The sequence below is a fragment of the Linepithema humile genome, chromosome 5 (assembly GCF_040581485.1).
Source record: "Linepithema humile isolate Giens D197 chromosome 5, Lhum_UNIL_v1.0, whole genome shotgun sequence".
Taxonomy (NCBI): domain Eukaryota; kingdom Metazoa; phylum Arthropoda; class Insecta; order Hymenoptera; family Formicidae; genus Linepithema; species Linepithema humile.
The window spans coordinates 4,517,201-4,544,839 of NC_090132.1; the positions used below are offsets into that span (position 1 = coordinate 4,517,201).

The 27,639-nt window shown below is 40.3% G+C and overlaps 1 protein-coding gene across 9 annotated transcripts in view; it reads right to left on the bottom strand.

Moving 5' to 3' along the window:
* LOC105675445 (serine/threonine-protein phosphatase 4 regulatory subunit 1) overlaps positions 1-27,639 on the bottom strand; it is a 123,387-nt gene that overhangs the window by 5,724 nt on the left and 90,024 nt on the right. For 7 of the 9 annotated variants that reach the window (XM_067355608.1, XM_067355607.1, XM_012372607.2 and 4 more), the window contains 3 exons: positions 7,196-7,308; positions 1,690-1,832; positions 1,443-1,589 (listed from right to left, as the gene is read on the bottom strand). In XM_067355608.1, coding sequence (XP_067211709.1) covers positions 1,443-1,589; positions 1,690-1,832; positions 7,196-7,308 — 403 coding nt within the window. Of the gene's footprint in view, positions 1-1,442; positions 1,590-1,689; positions 1,833-2,390; positions 2,537-7,195; positions 7,309-26,029; positions 27,353-27,639 lie in introns of those variants that run through there. The other 2 variants (XM_067355613.1, XM_067355614.1) reach the window with 2 other exon arrangements.

Below are 27,639 nucleotides of genomic sequence, written 5' to 3' on the forward strand. Positions count from 1 at the left end.
AACCAATTTGACGATTGGATCGCGTTTCTCCTGTATGTAAAATGCTGTTCGTCGGACGGAGCTTTGCTTAGTGATTTTTAAGAAGTATACGAAAATGATTCCTCGCGCAACGTATATGCGAAAAGAACGCCGAAGTTAACTTCTCTTGGTCTTCCTTATTATCCGTTCGTCCACACGTCCGTGATATCGATTCAACAGGTAGAGAGCGGAATCTTCTCGACGATCGATTCTGCGGGCCAGCTCAACAAAATGGCTGTGATATGACTCGAAACATTCCACAACCAATTTGTTGTATCGGACCGCAAAAGGTATATTCCCGACGTATCTTCTCTCTTCACCGCCTCTCCCGCGCTACGTGTTTCCCCGCATCTTCCGGTTTCTGTCACTCGACTTTCACGACTCCGTTCTTTTAACCAGCGGAGCGCGTTGAGAACGGACACAATTTTGATCATCAAAGCTGGCTGTGATAGTCGAACTCTATGACAAACCAACTTTGATGGTAAAAGTATGTCCTGTCTTTCGTGTGGGATGCCGATATTTGCATTTTCCACAAACACTTTCCGCTCCTTTTCTCTGCTTTTTTTTTGTTTATGGAAATCTTCGAGCGATGAGACGGCTAAGTATTCCCTCGTTCTTTTAATCTTGCTCCTAAAGTGTGTTTACCTCATCTCTTCCGAACTTCTCTCTTTCTCCTTTCATATCATTACTCGTTTCTCGCCTCGATTCGTTTCCTACTGGCACAATAGATCATAATTGTAATTTTCATCGCGTCATTTTCATACCTTTGTGCAACATCGTCGGAGCGAACGGACGCCGCATGAAAGACAAGATAGTGAGACGCGATTGTGATCGAGAACATCTCACTACCCATGTCTTTCAGGAGGAATCCGTAGATGCGAAGAACCGTTTTTTCTCAAGATGCATACGAAGAAAAGATGCGACGATCGCATATGTATTTCTAATCGCGAGCGCAACAAATTCCAATATTTTTTGTCGCGCGCCAATGACAAAATTCTACATAAAATAAGCTATAAATGACAAAGAGAAAAATTTCAAAGTATTATCTTTATATAATATTAATATATATATAAATTTATAAACGCCGAAGATAAAAATTTCAGAGCAAATTACTCTTTTTACATAAAATGTTTAATTAATTATTAAATTAATTGATTTTTAATTAATTGTGTTAGTTAATATTAACTTGGAAACAAAAAGAAACGGTAAAATAATTCTTTTCATTCGTCTTAAGCGCCATAATTATTTTCTTAAACGGCAGCTAATGATTTTATGCAGCGTTCATTCTTGGCACATAGAGCTTTTCTTTAAGACGACAATGCGACTTTAAAAGTATTATCGTCATTTACAGCTTTTTTATGTCAAGTCTTCGATCGCCCATAATAAAGAAATTAAAAAAAGGGAACAAAACGCGAGAAACTTACGGAGATGTTAGCGTTTCGAAGATGTTCATCGGCCGACATATAAGACAAATGTTCTATCGTGGGACAAATTTCATTCTCGATTGTGTTGTTGTCAAGAAGTTCCCGCTTCACAACAGTAATTAGCGCGCTTTGAGCCATTTGTCGTACCTATAAGGTGAAAAACATCTCATATCAATATTTATGCCGGCAAGGAATTTCAGTTTTTGCCTTACGTTAAATTCAAAATAAGAATCATGTGATCACTTGCCTGGTTGTCCGTATCGCTCAAATATTTCACGATAATACCGAGAAAATGATTGCGAAAAACATCCCCGAAGATATGTGGTGCCTCGTGACAGATAATGGCTATATTCGGAATCTGCTCCACTAAGTCTGATCGAACCAAAGCATCTGTAACAAAAATGACACATCAGATATCAGAATGTTGAATGTTCAGAAATGTAGTAAATCATGTGCTATCATTTTCACCTTGATTTTAAATAATACGAAAAGCTTACAGAAGAATTATTGCGTCTAATATAATTTAATAATCGATTATAGATGAATTCTAGATGTTTTTACTATATTTCAGAAAGTAATCTGTTTTCTAAATGAGCAATTATATTTTCTTCTGAAAAAAGATCGCACTATATAAAATATGTAATATTAAATATACAAATTTTTATACAAATAAGAAAAACCTTTCAAAGCGTAGCAAACATTAATAATCATGTTAATTTAAATAATTTTAATTGGATTTTGCACGGTAAACATTTTAAAATCTCATAGAAATAGTGTGACAAAGGTGTTATAATAATCGAGTTAATTAAAATCAGTGATTTAAAGTGTTTAATAGAAAAAAAATTAAACTTTGTGAACATTATCGAATCTGACAAAGAAATTTGTTTTAGATAGAAATATTATTAAATAAAATTTTATAAGAAATCCGGCAATGCTCAAATATATTACCTCATCTTGTTACTATTATTTCACTACAATACCATGCATTAATCATGAAATATTCCCGTGATCTAAGTAGCAAATACGAAGTCCGTGAAAAGAATTCTGGCCTCGCCAGAACTCGACTACCAAATTCTTGCGCGACGTCAACCTTACTGAAGGGTAACTTGAATGGTGCAAAAGCTCTCTGCGCGAGAAACTGAGAAATAACTAAATGGAGGGGAGCGTAAAATACTAAGAACCAGGGACGGATTTCGGTTTCTGCCGCTCCTAGGCTGAATCAAATTTGCCGCCCCTTAATGACAGTGCAATTTTTAATATTAACAAAACTCAAAGAAAAAATTTCAGCAAAATCCAAAAAAAGGTTGAGAATTGGAGGGAAAAAACGGGAAATAAGTTTTGCCAAAAACGCCGGAAAAAATAGCACTTTATACGTTCTTTAACAGTAATGATCACGAACATATTTATATTATGACTCTTTTGATGAAAATCAGAATGTATTTCGAATATAAATCGAGCGTTAATAAATTTTTTTTTAATTCAAAAATTGAAAATTTGCCGCCCCCTAAAATCTGCCGCCCTAGGCTGTAGCCTACTAATGGGAAATCCGCACCTGCTAAGAACATCCATAGAGGGAAAAATAAAGAAGAATAAAAGATGTAAGGACTAACTATGTAGCGAAAAGGGCAGACATGGAATATTGTAAGACTACAATTCCAAAAAAAGGGATCCAAGATACAAAAATTCCTTTGATGAATATTCTTAGTATATTCAGTTCTCACTGGGTACATTTGAAGAACGTTCAACTTTTCGGGACCGTTCTAAACTCTCTCTTTTGATATGGTTATCCTTTTTCAACATTTCTGACCATTTCCGACCATTTTTGACCATTAATCAAAGATTCTCTATTGTCCTAAGGACATTTTGTCTAAGATTTAACAGGATGTTAAATCTTGGGCAAAATTCACGCTGAGTAACATCTTTAAAGAAAAATATTATCAGGCTAATTTTCTCCTTGAAAAATCTTAACAAGTTTATTTAGAGCGAATTTCATCTTTTCAAGCATTGTCATCGTCTATTTAGAAATTTGGTAACTGTGATTGGTTTTATATCCACCGGTAACATTTATAATTTTACATTTTCTTACATGGAGCGACTTCTTAAAGAAAGTTTATGAAAATTTCAATAATTGTAAACAAATTTAATCTTCCGGGAAATAAAGTAGTGGTTTCTTAAATAAATGAATGCTTATTTCCTAAACAAATCTAATACAATAAATATAGATTTTGGAATTGATGTACTGGAGAAAATAAAAAAGTACAGAGACATTTAAGAAATCAAATTCTTTAAAAAAGTCCCTCATGCCAATTGTCGCACCTCCATTATCATTAGTAAAGATAATAATTATTTTCGCGTATCCGTTATGTTGGGACTTGAACTCCGCGAGATGTTATATTAGTTTCGAATTCTCCCTTTTCAAACTATGAGGTCAATGCTCTCGCTAAAAATCGAGGGGTTCCTTCCCTTCATGCTCAGCCGCGTATTTCGTGTTATCCAAAAATACGTAAACGCCGAGGATGCACGCGTGTCGCGTGCCCCGGGTCGTGAACCGGTGCTGCATCGCGGACCCTTCCGCATGTCCCCCCACGGAAAAACATCGATGCTGACACGTGTTATGAGGCAAGATGCTCCGCGGCTTGTCCCTAAAAATAGTGGGCTAGAAAGCACCTTTTGGGGTGCTGCATCAAGATACATTCCTTGTGCCAACACGTGTCGGCACAAGGAATGCATTTCACGACTCCGGATGCGCACCATATATTCGTAATCTACAGAATTTTCGAAACCTTTTTTTAGATGTTTTAGATCAGGTTAGAGATTTTATAAGTTTGAAATAAATTTTAACAGAAACACTGTAATCACTTGTATAATTATACAATGTATAATAATAATATAATCACCTGTAAAATTTATTTATAATTATTATATTATATAAATATTTTTAATATTGTTTTTTCATGATTAAACGTTAAATGGCTTTCTTTTAATAAAATCCACTTTAAATTTATTTATTTATTTTATTAATTTAAATCAGTATATACAAAAACAAGCGGATCGATAAAGGATCAATTGCTTATTACATTTTTCTGCTAATTTGATTATAATTTTATAATTGTATCGTATTTTCTATACAATTTTTATACGTGTAAAATTCTTTCCGTAAAATCTGTAGCTCTTTAATGTTCTTGAAGTAGTTGGAATGCACTTTTTCATTATTTTATTAGGTAGATAATAATTAACGTGTAACATTGTTCTTCGTGAATAAATAAAAAAATAGAATACCCCTTAATTTATTGCAGAACATTTACGCAAGACATTTATGAAAGAAGAAAATGTATTGTATGACATTTATGGAACGGTACAAAAAAAAAAGATGCCTGAACGAAATCGGCGTTTTTTCAGTAAGCGAAATTTGTAGACTTATATATTTTCTTTAGAAAAAGGTGGACAAAAAGGAAACAGTCTTTTGTCTAAAATTCTTTGTCACTGTTGGAATCTGACATCTATAGAAGTCCATCCGACTTAGATCCCTTTTAAGAACAAAAACTTCACATAAATAAACAATTTTATTTTTCTTCATTTATGATCTTGTATATAATACTTTAAAAGTTGCAGTTTATTCAATTTTTTAAGTTCTCATTAAGTCTGATTCGTATTCTCATGCGTTTAACGCTAAATGTATCCGTATAATCATAAGTTTTACTTCACCCGACGTAGAAATACATTGAATATTAAATATTCAATATAAAGAATTTAATATAAAAATAGTTTTCTTTAACACTATATGTTTATTTCTCCGTTAAGAAATTGAAAATTCTCCGAAATCTAATAATGCTATAGAATTTCTATTATGTACAAAATAATGCGTGCACCGGATTGATAGACCACCACACGGCTGTCAGAAAGAGGCCAGAAGGATGTGAATCCTGGTACCAGCATCGGTACGCCGGCTTTTACGCGTGCATCTTTGTAGCCAGATATGGCGATGTTTAAATTAAGAACGGAGTGGGTTTGCTTCTGAGACCGGGGGGAGCTGCGCCCTCGCGTATAAATATCACGGCAGCTTAATACCGTATTCTCGAATCCATGAGCGACTTCCGGTACTGCGGCGCGTGCCATACCGGAAGCGAGGGCGCGTCTTTCGTCGTTGCCTCTAACGAAGGTACTTACTTTTCGCCGCATCCTCTTGCCTCCCCCCTCATCGAAAATGAGCCACCCCGCCTTTTCCCGAAAGAAACAGCTCCAGCTGCTGATGTACGTTTCCTATAGCGTTCTACTCGAGCAATCTCCATTTCAAGTAGACATATCCAATTTTGTAACGAATATAAGATATTATTCTGGTTAAAAAGGAAGAATTGCGCGCGACAAGCATTAAAACGTGCAGTTCGAAGCACGGTGCGAGTACTACTATTTTTTTTTAAATATTCCTTCAAAGTTTGCGCATTGATGTTTATATATTTTTAATGTGTTTCCTCTGACGCACAATTAACTTCTCATGAAATAAACGACGCAATTTTTGCGAAAAGCAAAATAAATTGCGACAAATTTCAAGACGTTCATTCAATTATCTTTATACATTTCGTTAAAAGTCGGTCAAGAGCGACGCTGGTATTGCTGATATTAATATTTCTCATGTCGGACGCATTATTTAAACAAACAGCGCTCAAAGAAAATCCAATTTCTATCAAAGCGGATGATGTTATTTTGATAAAAAAGATTTACATTGCGAGATCTGAAATGTACAGTCGGCTGTGCTTGCACTTTTTGTGCAGCATCGATTACGAGTTTTGACCAGAGATTAAAAGAAGAATAGTAGTAGAATAATTTTGGTAGAAACTATCTTGGTGAACGGCCTTTTTTTGTCTATAGCAATAGAAAAGAAATTTGAGAATTTTTGTACATTTCCATTTGTGAAAATAGATACTTCACTAACACGGGAATTGCCGAGTAAGCATGTTTTTTCGGTCGCAGTCAGCGTAAGATTATATTCTATAACAGTTTATATTTAACAATCGCAAAAATTCTGAAAATGTCTAATAAATTACGTGTATCATTGAGCGAACTTGTATCAGCGTAAAAAAAAAGCAGCACATAATCAAGATGCAAACGCGCAAGCCAGATTGTCCCTTTTACAAAATAATTAGAAAAAGATGATATACAATTAAAATAAAAATTTTAGGAACCAATCATATTTATGCTTAAACAACATGCGTGAATGCTGCGAAGGATTTGACTCAGAAATGAACATTTTCATCAATCCTTTCACATTAACAAAAGCTTACAAAAGTACGAAAAATTGTATGACATTGAATTTTATTTAATATATCATTTTTTATCGCCTGTCTACACGCATAAAATATATGCTACGCATATAAAAGTTTTAAAAAAATATATAAAAGTTTGCTTTACGTGCACATTGAAGACTTTGCATGGAAGAAATATCCACATTATATGCTACAAAATTATGAATGTTGCGTGCAATGTAGAAGAAAAGAAGAGTGCATAAAATATTCCTTAGAGATTATATAAAGAGATTGCAACCGTTTTTATTGAATGGTTAATAAACAAACTAAAATATCTTTCATTTTTGTACATGATGATGCAGAACGATTCTTATTAAAGGTCGTCATATTATTTAGAATTATTTAGAAATCATCACATCGCTGCAGCGTCTAAACGACGATACGCAACTTAGGAGCAATGCAAAAATATGCATTTCAAAAGTAGTGTTCAATTAATAATGGAAAATGACTTACCGTTATCGTCGATGATAAGTTGTACTTGCTGCATAACAAGCTCGATAACCAATGTTATTTTATTGTTGACAGCCGCGCGAAACATTTCCACCAATATACGTCCGACCATTTGCCTGTAACAGAAAATAAGAACGGCACATTAATAATACGTTATTTTATATATATTAATGGTTGATTCAAGTGACTCTTATCTCAAAGTGTAAAATTATTCAGAATAAATTTTTTAATACGGCTATTTATCAAAATTATAATCTTCAATACTTTTTTGATATTTTTGCGTAGACAATTTAATTAAGTTACTTAATATAAATTATTGTGTTGTTGTTTTTAACCGCAACTGAACTAATAAGATTTTTCAACATAAATTGATTAACGATATGTTTAAAATTAGCATATACGCGTTTCAAGATACATTTTTATTTCATTCATACATTATTTTGATTTTCCTTCAGAATATTCCTTTAGAATGCCCCAAAACAGCTTATCGCTGTTTGTTGAGCAAAGAATTTTGCATATTTGGTATTTTTTTAAATTTTATTTTAGACATTAATTCACTTCTGTTCTCCAGACTTTTAACTTCATAAAATTTCGTTGAACTTGGTTCGATAATTGAACATATGAATGTAAGTATGGCTTAACCACCGCGTCTTCGAACTTCGAATTGGCAGAAAGAAGATAAAAGAGGCTGCAAAGATGTTAAAGCGAGATACTGAGGAGCAACATGTGTCCACCTTAACGACCATGCACATGATATCGCGTCGAAGCGCTAAAAGGAAAATATAAGAGCAAACGCCGCGAATTCCAAGGCGGCAGATTATCTTCATCAATTATTCATACTCGCCGTTCGCGCATCTCGGCGTATTCGGCTCTGTGAAATTCCAACGCGAACTCGAATAAGTTCGATAATTAAATACATAAACCGAGTTAGGCTTTAACACGACCGTCCCTCGAAACTTCAAGCTGTAAAAGGAAAAAAAAAGGGGGGAAAACGGGAAGAAGAAAACGAAGTATCGAGAGGCAAACAAGCGGCAGGACGAGTACGACGAGGAAGAGAAGACGAGACGACGTTTGCGGGCAACACACTATCATCGGAGGCCATGAAGGCGGCGGCCGCCCTCCTCGGCGAGTGGAATCGAAGACGAAGAGCAGGAAGTGGAAGACGAAGTATCGCCGCCGCTGTAGTTCGATCACGTCGCTACCCTTCCCCTCGGATTGCTGCTGCTATCCCGCCCGGCGCAACTTCCCCCCACCATAACAACAGGGCACCCTACTCTCTCGCAGCAGAGATGCGAGGAGGCAGCCGAGTGGGGTCAAGCGACGACGCGGTGTAGGAGGTGGCGGGAAGAGGGCGGCGGAGCGTCGGCGGTGGTGGAAGAGACACCAACGGAACACCGTTGATGATGCCCCACCAGAAACGCGACGGCGCGCCGGCGAGTGGGGTGAAAGCGTTCTCCAAAGTCGTTGGAGAACGCGCGGCGAGATGGTACCGCCCTTGAACGCCTACCATACTGGCGCAAACATGGCCGCCGACCGCGGCGGCGGCGGCGGCGGCGACGACGACGGCGGAATCAACGACGGCGGCACCGAAGACGCGGGCGAATGAAGACAAAGTCTTCCCTCCGGAATTTTGGGAGCAGGCGCGCGCGCAAAAGAGAGAAGTTCTCGGGTTCGGTGCGAGCCAAGTACCGCGCGCGCCTGCTCCCAAGCGCCTTCTGCCCACCTGCATCCGTAAGGGCGACGACTCGGGATTTCACCCGGACCCAAACATCCCCCTGGCCCAAAATTGAAGTACGAGCGCCAACACTTCCCTACGGCCTACTACGCGCATGATCGCTGTAGTTCGCGAAGATCGATAAAGAACACGGCGTTTTCTTCCCCCCTCTCGAGCGACGTCGATATATATATATATATGTATGTACATATATATATATATATATATATATATAAATATAAATACATACATACATACATACATATGTATGTATGTATTGTACATACATACAAGAAAGGGTTGATTTTAGGTTGCCACGACCGACGTGGATTCTCCGCGGTATCGTAATATCGATAAGTTGTGCCACAGAGCGATAAAGTCAAAAAACTTGAATAAAAAAAATACGATATTCGTATAATTTGTCGAAATCGAAGATCTTCGAATTTTCATTGAAAATGTCGCAAATTGCCGATGAAAAATGATCTTTTTATTTTATTCGTATCATTTAATCTTTCTATTAGTACATAGTCCATAAAAATATGTTAGAACAATTCTTTAAATGTCAAGGAAATAATTTTTATTACTAGCGTATTGGTCTCAAATAATTTCAATCAATACGAACATAAAAATTATTTTAACAAGATTAAATATAGTGGAAGCTTTAACAATAATTTTATTACCTACTCTAGCAGTAATATCAATTAAAAGTAAAAGTTACACCGATTCCCCGATAAAAAAGTTCTGTCTACAGAATCGCCATTTTGTAGTTAGCTGTGTCGCAAATATTTAGAGTGAGTATCTTCCGCAATAAAAAAATTTAAGCATTTAAGTGTTCTTTTAAATATTTATAACAAATACATCATCTAAAATAATATATTTTTTTCTTTTTAATTGTGATTCTAAAAATAATTTTTAAAATTATTAATTTCTACCAATAAAGTATTTTGAACAATGTCCAAAAATACGTTTTATTTTTTTCAAAAATGTGAAATAATAGTAATAAAAATTTACAAAAATTAATTTAATTTTATAATAAAATTGCTTGTCTAATTTAATACCAATAAAACGTGTATAATCCGTTGTAAATAATAATAAATAAAATCTTTACCGTCACTTACCTTGATGCTTTAAAATATTGACAAAAATATATACAATTTCTAAAAATTTTGATTTAAAAGTTTTTTAATAAAAGTATTATAATTTATAATAAAAGTCGACTAAAAAGAATAAAAAAATTATTTTTTCAGTTTCATAAATCCGTTTCAAAAGTCGCTTATTACCTGTTACTCTTCCTAAAATTCAAACTAATTGAGTCAAATTATTTTGTAATACAAAATTTTCTGCATATGTTCTATTTCCCTTTTATCTTGTAGATTTGTTTAAGTCCCTTTAGTATATTCGGATATTTTTTTTCCTCTCACTAATCCGAACGACACATCGAAATCTAAATGAAGGCACGAACGGAGGAGGACGACAAAGCAAATCGAAAGAAAGCCTGAACAAGAGAACTTTTATTTCAAAATAAAAATATGCTTTCGTTCATCATACTAATAAAATTAGTAAATATATGGATGTTTCAACTACCTGTACGTATTCAAAAAAAGCAAATTAAAAAAGAAAAATGTAAAATTTAAAAATTAATATCGATGAATAGTCTAGAAATCATCGAAACTCATCGATTTCGGAACACATTTTGGAACGTAAAACATTGTTTTAAACATTATTGTAATATATACCATTTAGATAACAAATCATAAATAATAAATAAAATATTTCTAGTAGCAACTTAGAAATAATTTTCCGCGTGACAAGTAATTTTCTTTACCTGATATCACGACAGCACGAGATATTACGAGTAAAACTAAAGTTCAGCGTCCATTTACATTAACAAAAATTATAAAACAATAAAATAATGTAAAAAATTTATTTTTAACGCTCGTTTGATACCGAAAAAAGTATGTTAACATGTATCTAATAAGTATGTTAAAAGATCGTTAAAAATTATTTTTTAAAACTATTTTATTGTTTTATAATTTTATAATCATTAAGAAATGGACGCTAAATTTTAGTTGCAAAACTTTTGTGTGTAATAATCATTTAAAAAATAATCATCTAATAATTTAAACTTTATAATATAAAATAAAAATGATTAGTTTTTATAATTTCTGCAAAAATTGAAATAGAATTAGCAAGACAACATTTTTTATGTTTAAGAATAAAAGTTTATAAAGGAGCACTAATGTCTAACAATTGACGAAAATCTATACTAGGTGAAAGAAAAGTGCATATTATTAGTTAAAATTTAAAGATTGCAAAAAATAGCAAATTTGCAACAGGGCCAAAAGAAAGAAAGATATGTCGCACTTTCTTTATTAAAGGAAGGACAAATATTTTAGGAACTGATCACGGTCTCTTGGGTTTCTTGCTGAGTTTTTGTTAGAATGTGCCGACACCTGTCCTAAGCACGTACTCACACAAAAACATTCCGCAGGTTTAAGTCTTGTATATAGTTCGATAAGATCGCGCTGTCCCTCTCTTTGAATTCCCGACTAGTAGAAAGTTGAGCAGGTGCGCTTGCAACGCGTGGAAGAATTTTTTCTGGCTGCCGGCAGAAAGATAACGCACGACCGATGACAATAAAATCCGTTAATTAATTGACGGAGGACTTTGATCCCTAATCAGAATGCGACCACTCCTTAATTGAAGTTGTTTTCACGTGACAGTAATAATCCGAGATGTCAAGCAACAAGCATAACGCGTGCACGATCTTTGAAACTCGACATAACAGTCATGTAAAAAAATAGGTATTTCCATAAAATTCTTATTGGCTTTTATTTTGTGAAAAGATAGATAAAGAGAGAGGAAAGGCTTCTGTCACTTTTTATTAAAAGTATTATTTAGAAAAATCTTTCAAATTGTAACGTTTATTGATAATTATTTCAATAAATTTCAATGCTTCCGTTTGTGAACTTTTTTTCAAGAACAAAATTTTTTTTATCTAATTTTTTTATTTTATGATAATAAAATTTTAGTTATATAAATTATTAATATTAGGCTTTTTTGATTTAGTCAATTTTTTATTTAGTCATATTAACAAACACGATTGAAAGAGATAAAAGCCGCCGATTTTTGCTCCAATTTTTCTGTGCAAGACTGCAATGCCGGAAAGAAAAAAGATCGAACGGGATACCGCGGGCATCGAACGAGATGCAATATACGTAGCGAAACTATGCGGCGATGTCCGATGGGCATCAGGTCGATCGGACGGACATGCGATTCGCGGGCGACCAGTTTTGCGGAGCCGTTCAACAACGCGTCTTTCCGTCTCTTCCTTTCACCCGCGCGGAGACGCCGAGGCAGAAGAAGAAGATAAAGCAGAAGAGACGACAAGAAGAAAGAGAAAGAGAGAGAGGGAAAGAGAGAGACGTTGAGTCTGGTAGCGGAGTCTCCGTGCTACGAAGGGGCTATAGAGAGAAGGAATGTTGTTGTTGTGCCGGGAAGCGTTTGCACCGACGAAGGGGAAGGGTGGGGCGCGGTGGTATGACCGGCGGCGTGGAAGAACCCGACGCGGAGAGGAAGAGAAAGAGAGAGAGAGAGAGAGAGAGAGAGAGAGAGAAAGAGCGAGAGAGACCCCGTACAAGGGAGGCAGAGGAAGAAGGAGACAGAGCGAGAAGGGAGAAGAAAGGAGGGCTGGTGGAATGAGATCGAGGGAGAGGGAAGACGAAGAGGGTGGCGGTGAGCTGGCCGAAGCGCTGGAGGGGAGGTGAAGTCAATGCACCGCGGGGGAATGCAACGCGCGCGCTGCGCGCCGCGCCAAGCGGGGCCCTACGTCAGAGAGTACATTCTACCGCACTTTACGACCACATCGTTCTTTCTCTGTCCCCCTTGTGTTCTTGCCCTCTTGTCAGGGCTACTACTGCACGCACGCACACGTCGGCGTTGTTGTTTCGGCCCGGTCGAATCCGTCGATGCGCGAAGTTGTTGTGTGCGGCGCGTCGGCGGATTGCATTGTCGATGTGCACCTTGAGATTCGATCGGGAGCAATTTCGCAACAAAAAAAAATTGATCTGTGTAATAATTATTGCGCTAAATGTTTATTAATCGTAAATGATCTGCACAACTTTGTTTTTTTTTTTTTTTTTAATTTAGCAAAATACATTTTTTTATTGAATAATTTTTTAACGGCATATTTTAATGATAAAATTGCGAAGCTGGATTTGTAGACAATTCGGGCTAACGTGATATAATGAAAATCTCAAATAGAAACATAGGAAAAAAAAAAACGTGCTTTCAACAATTTGAGGAAATCGCGAATTCAGATCGACTTTTACTCTTCAAGATCTTTCATCTAGCGGTACCTCGCGTAATTAATTCTCTTACACTTGCTGATTCACACGTCTGTTTTTGTATACTCGTCTATCTTGATTGCTTACATTACGAACTGTGAAGTCTACGCGCGTGCTTATCGTATCACGTGGCGCGTACTTGCTCGAGTATTATAGTATAAATTTAATTAACCGAGTTTCGAGTATGAGTTGGATTTCTTAAGTGAGGATTTCTTACGCTTGGTATTTATTTATGGTGTTACTTATTATATCTTCACCGTTCTACTTACCATAGTTATAATTAATCCGAACTAAGTTAGTTTGCCTACCATCGTGAATACAGACAATTTTTCGAAACCACCGTAAGACATCAAGAAGCACATCGAATGCATGAAACTTTCTTTTGATTGAAAATTGGTTTGTGTCTAATTTTGATTAATTCAAACGGCCTTGGTTGTGCTTTTATCGGAATCTCGTAAAACTTCGTACGTCTTATCTTACATGTTTGCTGCATGATTTCAGGTGTCGGTTTTGCAATATTAAAACTTAAGTAAATAGATATTTCTTTCTGGATACGAAAAAGGAACACGGTGTTGTAATAAGATAAGAGTCTAAGCTTATCGGATTGTTTCTGGGTCATTAATACTACTACTATTATTACTACTGTTATTTCTCGTATCATCCTAAATGAATCATTCCGATAAAACTTCATTATAAGCTTTTATATTACAGATAATACCGGAGTAATTAACAGATTTTCGAATTTTATTCGTGCAGCGCACACGATTGCTACTATCGCGGTAAAAGAGCAAGCCTCAAAATAAACACGCGATATCTTAAAAATACGCGCGTCTTCGCGCAACATGCGACCACGCGATGCAAACAATACAGCGCCGGCGACGGCGTGTGGTCCTCCTCGCGGATCCAGTCACCCGGACTTGGCTTCCTTATCTCGCGCGCGCATTCAATCTCTTTTGTAATGCTCGTTCTTCTTTCGCACGCAAAGAAGTAAACGAAGAAAGATACTATGCGAGCGAGCGGCCACGCTACCACGCGCGTTATTCGCGATTCTCGCGTGTATTCGTCTGTAAATGCAGGGGTACAAGGTTCCGCGTACGTGTGTGTATTTCCGTGCGTACGTGTGAGGGAACGCCGTTGTCGGAGTGGGAAGGGAGTCAGCGTGAGTAGCGTGTGTACGCGCGACCAGCGAGAGCATGCGCCTAACAGTGAGCGAGAGGCGCACTGAATGAAGTCTCCCACCACCTTCGCCAGAGACGTCGCCGCCGCAAACGCACACACATACTACTCGCGCGTATCGGATAAGCGGCGAATGCGTCGCGTCGCGTCGAGGGCGCGGTTACACGATGCGGTGCGGAAATGCACCGATTCTCGTAACGTCAAACTAAAATTTCGCAAATTAAACTAACGAAACACGCGAATCACGTTTAATTATTTATTTATATACTGACAAAAAGATCTTAGATTTGTTATTTGAGATGTGTTTTAGAAAAAATGTATATGCCAAAGTATGGTAATAAAATAAAACTAAGAGTTGTGAACAAATATAAAAATATATAAAATTAAATATCTTTGGATATTTAGTTACATAAATATTATAAATATTTATTAAAAGATTATTTAAATATAACAGCAAGAGAAGACAACGCCTGATTTGCATAAAATAAAAATTTTTTTATATTCTTTTATATAATGTTCATTTCAATTTAAAATTGATTTTGTTTGGATGCTCGAATGTGCTTTTTTCGCTTTCTTTTTCTTTACTATTTAACAAAAAATTAACTCAGAATTTATCGACGTATGTCTACTTTGTAAAAGTAAATTATTCGTTCGTAATACGGCAAAATACCGGATGCTCGAGATCGTCATTCTCGTTACGGTTACCGTCACCGTTGCCGTCATCGCCGTCATTGTCGACCTCGATGCGTGTTACGAAAGCAAATTAGAAATTTAGCGAAAGACTCGGCGTTACCATCGTCACTACACTCGAGTTCTTAGAAGAAACAATCAACTTGTTGAAAACAAGCAAAGAAAAATTCGGGAGCGAAGTAAAAAAAAGTACACTTAATAAATCTGGAGATTAGTTGTGCCGAAAGAAATTATTTTATATAAACATATAATACTGAATGTAATATATAAATACATTAAATGTTAATGTGAATTATTACTGCATCGTTTATATAAATTATTTTATATCTATGAATGCTAAATGTCCAAACAACTGATCATTGGAGTCAGTTAGATCATATGACAAGAGAATAAAAGAAAAATTTGTTGCAAAAAATTGTTTACTACATCGCGACCGCTGTGAACTTATAGCTTACAGCTGTAAAAAGGGATCTAAGATTTGGCACGGCCCGCTAGACGTACAACGACATATGCCGGGCTATACTGGCAGCTGCTATATCGTCCATGGGGTTTGGGTCGGTGGGTGACACGTTTCGTGCGTTGTGCACGGCTGGTACACACGCGGGATCCAGTAGGTATTGATTTGTAGAACGCACCCCCTCCGACACTCGTCCCGCCACGCCACTCTCTCTTTCTCTCTCTCTCTCTTTCGCTCTCTTCACACACGGCATGCGTTTATACACGCGTGTATACACGAACACGATGCCACGTCGTGTGCACCGCCTTTCGTCCCCCCTTCGCGTCGCATATGCGTGTGTGTGCATGCGTTCCTCTCTTTTCCTCCTAGTTACGGACGCGGTTCGGAGACTCCCCTCCGTGCGCATCCCGTCGGCCATACGCGGGGTGACTGCATCCTTTGGGTGGGTCAGGGCCAAAGAGACAGACGAGAATAGAGCGGGGATGTGCGAGACGAGGTCGAAGGAAAGGGGGGAGGAGTTTGTCAAATCTCTACCGAGGTCTCTGCACCCTGTGATTTCGCGTCAGCTGGCTCTGCCGGATTCTTATTCGCAGCCTGTATTCGCGCGGCGCAGAACTTGAGATTCCTTTAAATTTTTGCACTTATCGATTTTCACGAGACGTTAATTAATAGTGCAATAATTATTTACTATAACTTTGTGCTTATTTATTTTTGAATGGCAGGTTAAACAAATAGCATTTCTAAGAGAACAGATATTATAAAAAAAAAAAAAAAGATTATTTATTTGCTGCAAAGTAAATCTGTATGTATATTCTATTCAAATACTATATAATATTTAATGTAAATTTTGAAAAACTGTAGAATTTCGTGATAAAACAAAGCATGTTTTTTTATATTCTGAAAATTAAGCTGTTTATGTTCAACGGTAAATAAATTCTAGCTATGATAAAATTCTATTTCGTCGCAAAAATATGTAAAAAAATTATTTAGTTTTATATAAATCTTCAATTATCTTGTTAAAAATAAAAATTTCTGTTAAATTAGCAAGAGCATCTACAGAAAAAATTACCATCGATAACACCACTAGCTGCTATTAATCTCACCATCGGCGTCGATCGGTAATCGATACTGTTGGATCCGCGTTCCCATGAGCGGGAATCATCCAGGACCGGGGCGTAAAAGGAAGCGCGATCGAAGGACACGGAGAAGAGATCTCAAAAAGAAGAGAGAAAGAGAAAGCGCGGCGGGAGGGCGCGAGAACGAACGTAGTGAGAACGCGTCGCGATGTACGACCCGGTATATATCCTCGACAACGACAACATGCTTCTTCTGCGTATCGGTCAGCACGCAGTATACGTGCGTGCGTGCTCGATCGTACGTACGATCGTACGATCGAGGGCGTGGAGAGAAGAGACGCACCACCACACGGTGGTAGAAAAGCGGACCGTTCCCGGGAGTGGCAGCGACGGCGGCGGCGACGGCGGCGGCGGCGGCGGCGGCGGCGGCGGCAAAACGATGTAAAGGATGCGAGAGTGGCCCGCGGAGGCGGAGTAGCCGACCAGGGAAAAAAAGAAACGAAGGCCTGCGAAAGGAGAGAGACTGAGAGAGAAAAAGGGAGAAGAACGAAGAGAGGCAAACGGCCGAAGTAAATAAGTGGAAGCGGTGGAACGGGGACGAGCATCGGTCAGCGCGGTGCATTTGGTGCATTCCTGAAGTCTGCGCCGCGCCGCGGGGTCCGAGAGCGGCGAGAGAAGAAGTGAGATAGAGACGAACGGACGGATGAGGAGGAGGAGGAGGGGGTGGCGGCATCTGAGAGGGCAGGAAGGCGAAGGGAGCGAAAGAGCGAGGGAAAGATAGAACGAGAGAAAGAGAAGAGCTCTGCAACGCGGCACGCCACTTTGGACCGACGGACGTAAACCGCATTCCCGGCCGTGACCTTCGCTAGGACATCGCCACTGCCCCCACCCCCGACGCCTTCTCCCGCCCTGCCCTCTCCGTCATCCCCGTTCCACGACGTTCGTAGCCCTCCGTTCCCTCTCTCGCCCTTCCAGCCGCGCGCGCTTCGGATGTTCGCCTCTCACTCTCTCTCCCCCTCTCTCTTTCTTTCTCTCTCACTCTTTTGCACGACTACGAGACGCTGTGTGATCCACGCAGCATCGTAGGAGCCGCACTCGGCCACTTGGCGTCTTCCCGCCCTCTCTTTCATCTCGCAACCCCCATACGCGCACCATGCTTGTGAAAAAGTATGGCGTTTTGACGAGGCGGCCGACGAAATACAAATTTTGAGCCTGGAATTTTCATCGCCTAGCGGAAAATTCTTTTCTCGGTCAATCGGATTCTCCGGATGCAATTGCAAATATCTCGAACCCTTCAATCTTCTTCGACATTAAAGAGTATGACTAATAACGACGCTGAAAAAACAGTCGGATGTTAACAGGAAGGCAATTTGTTACTATCTTTTTTTAATATCTCCGATCGTAATTGTAAACAAGTAATTTTCTATCATTAAACTTGCTTACTCACAGACTTCGTGCAAAGCTGATAATGACGAAACGAGTAAACAAGTTATTTCTTACTACGCGACTATCTGCCGATTTCGTATAAATTTGAACGGATGACGTGTGTGAAGATAATCGCGTCGAAAATAATCGTCGGCTTCGAAAACTTCGTACCTCATTGCTCATCGGCTAGTTAACTTCTAATCTCGCCGATTAGGTCCGCTCCGGGCGCTATCGCGGCCGTCAATCTGCGTACTTTCGGACGGAATCTAATAACTCGGAGAACGATCATGATTCAACGCGATGATTCAGGGGGTCGAGCGAATTTCGGCGAACGCACGACGAGTCACGCATCGTGAGCAAAAGCGACGTACCCGGCGCGATTGATGCCGGACTCCGAGCCCTGGCTTCGGCGAGAAAGAGTGAGAAGGAAGGAGCCGTTTTAATTTTCTGCCGAGGCCAAAGACTTTTCGAGACCAAAAGAGCGGCACGAGAAGCGCGAAGAAGAGAGCGAGGGTAATGGAGGGGCGATGGAGGGGGCAACAAGGGACTTAGGGGCCAACCAGGGCACGGCCCTAAAGAATTTCAAAGTGTGCCCTCTCCTCACTCTTTCTCTAATTTACGAGCGGTCGCTCTGAATTCGTGCAAATATTTGTCGAGCGTCCGACTAACGGACGTACGTAGCACGAAGGGGAAGGAGAGAAAACGGGAAGGAGAGACGGCGGAGAAGAGAGACGGGGAGGGGGGAAGAGAGCGCGAGAGACGAGCGGGAGGAAAAAAAGTGGGACGAAGATATCGGGGCGTCATTCATAGTTTCTTCAAGAGTCCTTTTTCTCTACACGATTTTTCCCGCGCAAACCACGTGTACAGCGCGCTCCTCCTCTCTTCCCGTCCGAAACAGCGTGTTCCGGTTCCAAAAGGCTTCTCTTTGATGGAAGCCGGCGTCTAGCCGGAAGCACCTACTGGAAGGTATTCGTTCGCGAGGGCTACGGAGGAGAAGGCGAGAGAGAGAGAGAAAGAGAGAGGCAAAGAAGACGCGCGGAGTACCTGGAAGTCGTGTTAACACGCGCTGCTGGACGCTACAAGTCGCTCCAATTAGCATCTTCTTTTTCTCCATCGACTTCTCCTCCTCCTCCTCCTCCTCTCAGCCTCCTCGCACCTCTTTCTCTACCGCGGTATTCTTTTCGACCGACACACAGTGTCCGAGCGAGCACCTGTTGAACGGTCTTCCGCGCGCGCGGGCCAGCTAGTAGAAAAGTATTGATTCACGCCGCCCAAAGAGGGGCAGTCGGGATTTTTAGAGAACCGAACGAGATGCGCTCTGCCCTCACGTAGCTCCGTCGAGCAATTTATCTTCCGAATAGAATGTCAGATTTAACACATTAAATGCTAGATGTAACATATCAAAGTCACCATCAAAATTGCAATTGCGATGAAATAAAGTTTCGATATTACAGATATATACGTTATACATTTTTCATCTTTCTGCAGTCCGCAGAATATAAATATATTAATAAAATTAATAAAGTTAAATAGAGTGAAACTTCCGTGCTTATATATATATATATATATATATATATATATATATATATATACGGATGCACAATCTGTCGCCAAATCAAGGAATGTCTATGCGCAATAAAATGAGCGCTGCGCCTGTGGTAAAATGCCATCAAGTACTAGCGTCATTCTTGTTGATACGTCTATCTCAGCAGCAAGTTCAAAGAGTCAAGTGTAGGCATTAGTGGTTTATAGCTCCAATGACGCCGAATGCTATACTAGTGCACTTCATAAATTATTAGGCGACCAAGAACAGTATAACAAGATACGAGGAAAACCTTACACAATTAGTATATATTGATCATTTTAACGCGCGGTTCCTTTTGCATTCTTTTAATCGGACAAAGTCGAGCAGATATTCTAATTCTTTTTTTTTTTTAACAGAGAAAACAATATATTAATTAAATTGAAATTTGCATCGATTTGCAACAATCAAGTATTAATTGCGAATTCGCAATAATTTATAAAAATATGATACACAACGCTAATTGCTATCATATGAACGCGTAAGCTCTCGCGACGGGACGCGCCGGCATCTTAATAATTCGGGAGATGCTCGCGGGAAAGATATGAATGGGAGAAGTAGGAATGGCGTGGCGTTGTTTACCGTCTAGCAGGAACGAAGAAGTATCCGCGTGCACGCCGACAGAAAAACGACGGGGGGAAGAGCGAGGACGTAGAAGGGTACGGCACAGGAAGGATAGAGAGAAAGAGAAAAGAGAAGAGGGGACCCCGCTCAGCACAGGGACGGCTTTAGCGGAGTCGAGAGAACGAGGAGCAAGCACCAGAGAGAGGATCTGGTACAAGAGACTGGGGCCCCCAGGATTCGAAGAAAGAAGAAACATAGAGTCAACGACCCAACGAGGAGAGCCGTCGCGCGGTATTAAGTCGCGCTCGGAACTTTATTGCACGCTCTCACACCGACTTCCCTCCGGTATTAACGATGTAGCCGATGGCGGTTTATGCGCGATTAACGAGAATTTTTTGACTTCATTATCGGACATCGCGCTTGAGGTAGGAAGTCGCGAACGTCCGTGTAAACATCAATATCAGAATAATTTTATCGTGCGTGTCCATTAATAAAACTGCGTAAAACTTAGATCTTTAATATCCCAACCCTTTTCCAAGATGGTGATTACAAGTAAAAGGAATGAGTGAAAAGAATAATAAGCGAAAAAAAAAGAAGTGGCTCCATCGACCGAATATTATCAAGGGACCGAAATTTATATATCACTACAATTTTATGAAAATTAAAAGAATTTAATTCACCGAAATTATAGTGATGCCAAGCCATTTTGTCGCGATCCTACAGTAGGACGAGGTGTCGCGTAGAGATTGTCTATCGTATGTAAGTCAATACTGATTTTTTTCGCGAACTGACACGGCGCGCGCGCGCGCGCGCGGGCATGCGACTATTTCCTGTCGCATTCCTCGCCTCGGATTCCAACGCGCGGGTCTCGCATCGAGTCGTATGAATGACCGTCGCGGCGACGTGGATACACGGTCGTCGATCTCCTGACGTCATGTCGGCGGCGACAGCGACACGGCGGTCGTGTTACGACCGTGCGACCGTTATGTGACCGATTGGCACACGACAACTACCGACAGAAAACGTCCAATGTGTGCACCTGTATCTGCGTCGCGAGTATTCAGTATCAGTCGTGGTAGACACTCGGTGTCCATTTGCCTCTCATCTCGCTTAATTTTATAGAGTGGCGATGTCTCACGAGAGATTCGCTGCTTCCCGTCTCTGCGTTTCGCGACCTTTGGCATCTCGACAACCTTTGACACCTGTGCAACGCATTCTCACGAAAGACTTGATGCGACGTTCAATCGCGAACGAAATTACGGACTACGTTCAAATTTCACTATCAAAGTCTATGTCTTTATGTATCGGTATAAGCATTAAACGTCTGAATAATATGAATTTGGAAAGATTTATGTACGAAAAATGTTTCGCGTGTAAAAAAAATTGCGGAGAATTTTTCAGTGTTTATCAGGCGTATATCGGAGAATAACACATCTCGCGCCTCGATCTATCTCTCCTTATCTCCGGCGATGCGTATGCGCGTTACGGCCCGTACGAGTCAATTATGTGCGCGCTCGGTCGAATTAACGATACGGGAGGAGGGAGAGTAAGACGCGCGTCAAAAGACCGCGCACTCGTATCGCGACGCGACGAGTATAGCCCTGGAGAACGAGCGCTGTCGGGATAATTCCGAATCGGTGCGCGATTAAAAGCCCGCCGCGCGGTTTCGGCGAGCGAGATTGATATGGAGATTAAAAAGAGGTGAACTCTTCACCAGCTACACGCGAGAGCGAGACAAAAAGAAATAAGAAGAGGGGGGGAGGGAAGAGGGTCTTTTCGAGGGGTTACGAAGCGTACGAGAGAACGAGACATAGAGAGGCATATAGAAGAGGAGATGGCGGGGGGGAGCGAGGGGGAGAGGGTCAGTAGCTTCGCGTTCTCATGCATTCCGCTCTGTCATGGCGGTCGGACCGCTCAGACGCTCTTCGTCCGTCCTCGTCGTGTGCACATGCAACACACCGGAGGCACTGCGCTGGGCCGCGCAGGGCCCGGCCTCGTTGCCCTCGCTGAAAGAGGAGAGAAAGAGCGACCGAGGAAGACGGAGAGGAACGACGCTCCTCTTATGTGTACGCGGTGTTTGAGTATTCGGGGACACGAGTCCCCTAAGAATACCGAGCTTTGTGATCATTTGCGCAACACGCCTCATTGTAGTGGATTCCTGCGCGCGTTTGTTACGGACGGCCGCCAACGTTCCGATACCGGCATGGCATCGCGCGCCGCCTTTCCCTCGGCATCTCGGCGTCATTCATCAGATGTCGATATTCTGCCGATATATTTTTTGTCTAAGCTGCTGCTGCTGCGACGACATCTTCACGTTTACGAGAGTTCATTAATACTTTCAATCGTCATAATAAATTACAAAAAAAAAGATAATTATCTTATTTTTAATTTTTTTCGTGCAATATATTTTTGCAGCTACCTCTAATGTTATTGTTTATGGGATCGAAATTTTCTATACGATCCATTCTATAGGCCGACCGATACGTAAACAAACGAATAAAAGTATTGACGTTTTGTTTTTATAGCGATATAATATTAGGAAACACAATAAGACGAAATATCACAAAAGGAAGAAAAAAAAAATCGAATTCGCCGCACGATAAATTACTCGGGAGTGAGAGAGCGACAGTGGTGGTGCGCGAGAGAGAAAGGGAAAGAGACCCGGGGAAGGGCAGAAAGAGCGAGACGAAGGTGAGACGGGGAAAGGGGGCCGGCGAGGAGCGCCCACCGCGCTAAATGCTCCGCGGCGAAGGCGCCCGCTCTCACGCTGCCCGGACCCCTTACGCCTCGGGCCCCGGAGGCCCTTCTGTACGGCGACGTAAACAAGGCACGGACCGTGGCCCCGAAACGATATGTGCGCACCTATATAACGCGGTCTCCTTTATTCCCTCGCGTTTGGCAATTTAGGCAGTAAATGAGCGAGTTTCGCACGAATACATTTTTGTTTTCTCAAATATATTTAAAAACAAATAAAATTATTTAAATTTATTTAAAAAATTCATCACCAACTTATTTTGCGATAATCAACGTGAAGATTTTCGTCGAGCTTTGAACGAGGAAAAATTTTTAAATATTTGCAAACCAAAATGTTTCAATAATATCTTATTAATGATAAAGCGTATTCATTTTCAACATTTTTTTTTAATAGATTTTGCCATTTTTAATAAATTTAATAAATTTCAGCACACACTGATTGGTGCAATTTGATTTACCCTCATGCCAGAAATATCCAATAGTTCATAAAAGTAATGCGTTGTTTGTAACATACATGATACATTCCACAGATTAATGAACTAATTAATAATTTGCAAATTCCTTTGCATGATATGCGAAGAATTATTAAATTTATTTTATCAAAATGTTATGCCATTTGCCACTTTTTTACATTAAACTGAATTTGTGATTCTCGCGAGCAATACCCCCTTCCGCTTGTTGTTATTCATAAAGGTACGAGGCGGTGTGCTCGCGCGCGCGCGGCACGCTACGAGAGTGTTTGGATTGCATCGAGGAGAGGCACACGGAACACGGAGGTCGAGACTCTCAGGCGGTCGGTCCGAAGACGGCATTCCACTGGTACCTGTCCTTAACTCAGCCTCCTACAGTTCGCATTCACGGCTCGGCAGTGAGAGAGAGAGAGGGAGAGATATCGGCCCACCTAACCATAATACAACATACGCATAAGAATCTGGAGGATCTCAACGTGCGAGCTCGAGCCGCCGAGCTTTACGAACGGAGCAGGCGAGAACGAACGTCCAAGGTAATAAGGTCCGTAGAAGAGAGTTGGGACTTTATGCGAAACAAAGGGCTCTTACGAGTCACGTGTTTGCTCCCACTTGTTAAAAAGGAGCCGCGGCTCGTTTCCAATTACGGAAATTAAGTGGAATTCGAAGAGCATCGGCATAAATGCCGGAACAATTGTACATGCAATGCTAATTAGTTCGATATATGATCACGACGAGCTTTAATATTACGAATAAAAGCAAGGAAAAAGATAACGCGCATGACGGACACAATATATACTGTCAGATAAAAAATATTTCTCTCACTGCTAAGCGACAGAAAGAGATGAAAAACAGATGACATAGTTATTTTATCTTGTAAGAGTAGAAATCGATGACTGCATCGACGAATTCAATTTTTGATGCCGGATGTACGACGTGGAAAAAATAAAGATTATTTCCGCGCTCCGTTAAAATTGGAATTCACCGAAATTATACAGGTTCCGAGCCCTCGTGTAAAAACGGAAAAGAGAGAGAGAGGTAGTACTTACGCGGAGCGAACGCGAAAAAATGCACGGCAATGATATTCAGGAATGCGATGAGCATGATAAGAGAAACACCGCTGAGTCGCCGCGCGCGTTTACAAGCGCGCGACTAACGTTACGAGCGCGGATTCTTGTTTACGAATGCACCGAAATAGTGTATTATTCAGATATTTTATATCCACTGAAACTAAAACGATCACAAACATCACTTATTACACGCGATACCATTAATCCTAAAGATCTATTTCTTATAATAATTCAGGCAAGCAGTGCAGAGAAACATAGTTAATATTTTCTGATACTCTTGCCTTTAATTTTTCTCAAAGCATTATTATTATAATTATGCTGCAAATTGCAAGAATAAATAAAATAAACTTTGAAGTTGAACTTTGTAAATTCTGATCTCATCAGAAGAAAATAAAGTTTTAAAAGTTTCTGCAATTTTAAACAGGTAAACTCTGTGTATCAATTCAGAGGTAAATTTATTTAGATTTCATATTTCAGTGTAAATTGAAGTGTCTATTGTCTGACAGTTCGAATGAGGGAGAGAACAACACGATTGAGCACCTCTGCACCGCGGGTGTACGGCCGCATCGGGAAATATGAATGTAACGTCGAAAACTCATTCATAACGTGGGCGCACAGAAAAAAAATATATTTCAATCAATTAAACGAAACGCAATCCGAGCACAAGGACAAAAGCTTTCCCAGTCGTGAGAAATACAAATATCGGAAATTCATTCATAACACGGTCGCAGGAACATTATATTTCGAATATGGAAACATTTAATGGAAGGCAATTCAATAATAAGGATAAAGTTTTTCCTCGATCGCGAAGAATGTTCATTCATGATACAATCACATTTTACGCAATTAGGCAGCTACTCTAAAGACAATTTAATTAATTTTTTCTTGATTGCGAAAAATGTAATCGTTGCTGCTGAAATCCATGTAAATTCAATATATTCAAAAATATATATAAGAAAAATTTGTATTATTTTACAGAATTATAGAAAATTATGCACGGTTCAAAGATTTCCAATTTGTTCACTCCAACATATCAATTAAAATAGAAATATAATGCTTTATAATTAAAGTATATTTAAAAAAAGAAAAAAGACTAATTGTCATTTCATAAATTGAGCTTAGAAAAATTTCTTTGACTATTTTACATTCTGTTTACATATTTTATACATGTTTAGTTTCTAAAAAAATCTACAGTAGGACGAATTAACTTTTAGTTAATTAAAGATAATCGTGAAATTCTTAATTAATTGGACGTTCAAAAATTAAAATAAAGTTTCAGTAACTCTTACAAGTTTGTAATTAAATCCTTTTACATTTAGATAATTTTTTGAAATAAATATTTTAATTGCGATATTTATTAATCATAAAAAAAAAAAAGAAAAAAAAGCTTTGTTCATTTATGCATAAATCCTCTTTACGCATATATTCTCTTTCCGTTTTCAGAAAAGAAACATGTAGTTAGAGAAATCGTTAAAGATTTAGCATAAAGATAATGAGAATCATTATATATACGTACTCGTCCTGATGTTATCTTATTAGCGGCAGTGGTTTTTCGTTCGTGGTCGCGTTTCACTTTTCTTCATGCGCATTTCGACGAACGGAACGAACGAGCGGACGAACCGAATGAAAACGATACGCGCATATCATATATTCACAATGCGCTCGCATTTTTTTCCCCCCGAGAAGGCCGTCGAATATGGAGCGCACTGTAGAGCAAGAACTGGCGGGAAGAAGGGGGATGAGGTCAGAGGGGGGGAACGGGGGTAGGGGAACAGATCGTATTATGGGAACACACACGCCCGAACACGTGTGTCTCGCTTCCTGTGGCGGACCGGAAGTCTCCGCGGCACACTATGGCGCACTGTAGTGTAGCGTGACCGCACTACGAGGGCCATTAGTACCTCAATGGCAGAAGGAACGGAATCCGCTTATCGGTCAAAAAACTACGCCACGGTGTTTTTATTTTCCTCGCGTTATTTCGCTGCTGCGTCTCTCGTCGTCGTCGAATCGCGAATCGGCGCTCATCCACCTACGCCGGCTTTATTTCAGTTTCGCCGATGAGTGAGAGCGGATTTCCCTCCATCGTGGCCGAGAAATGCGACGGCCGGATAGTAATACGGCAGTCCCATTGAATATACACAATTCTCTTTCGGCGGGCCGCGGAATGTATAAACGTACGTACGGACGGACGGACAGACGGACGGACGGACGGACGGATGAACGGACGGACGCGCGCGCGTCGTTTCGTCACCCGCATGATGGTCGCGTAACGATATCCGATCCGATTTAGCACTCGACCGATAAGCTACGTGGGAGTGTGAGGCCTGAGAAACGGCTTCCGTGAGAGCTTTCCACGTCGCGCTCCGTACTCTCGCGCTTCCGTTTTCTCGTAGCTCCGAGCTCGTATTCGCGTCGCGCTTCTCTTCCACGCGGCTCACCGACGTCGATTTTATTCTCTAACTCGGAATTTGACTCTTCGATGATCCTGTGCATCCGGTTATTCCAAAAATACGCAAGCGCGTGGACCATTAACGGAGACAAGGTTCCCTCTTCCGGTTCCTTAGCCAATCAATCCATTGCTCATAAGGAGACATGTTTTTCTTCCGTTTCCTTTGTCGATTAATCCGTCGATTACGACTTTTCACTGATACCATCATCTTCGTATCGCTTATCGGTGCTTTTTTTCTACAAACAGTCCACTTCGCGGCGTCGCACATTTATCCGAATCTTCGAGATAAATAATAAAAGATGGGAAAGATGTCACACGTGCGTCACGTTTCCGTATTACTACACTAATAACCGACGACACAACCAACTCGCACGACGGCCCGTACCGCACTGAGAATGACCGCTGGCGCGTCACGCTCATGCAAAAGCGCAAACGCCAGATGCGCTCAACGCGGCAAAGCGGCGCGGCGTTCGCTCGCTCACTCGCTCGCTCGCGCGCAAAGCGGGCAAGCAGGCAACGCGCTAACGCAGGCGCAATGCCACATAACAGAGGGGGATGAAGAGGACGGACGTGAGCAGAGGGGAGAGTATGTGATACGTTGCTGCGAATGGTGGGATGGTGGGCCGCAGGGGAAAGGGGCAGGACCCGTTAGTTCTCAGAAGCGGACTGCCGCCAAA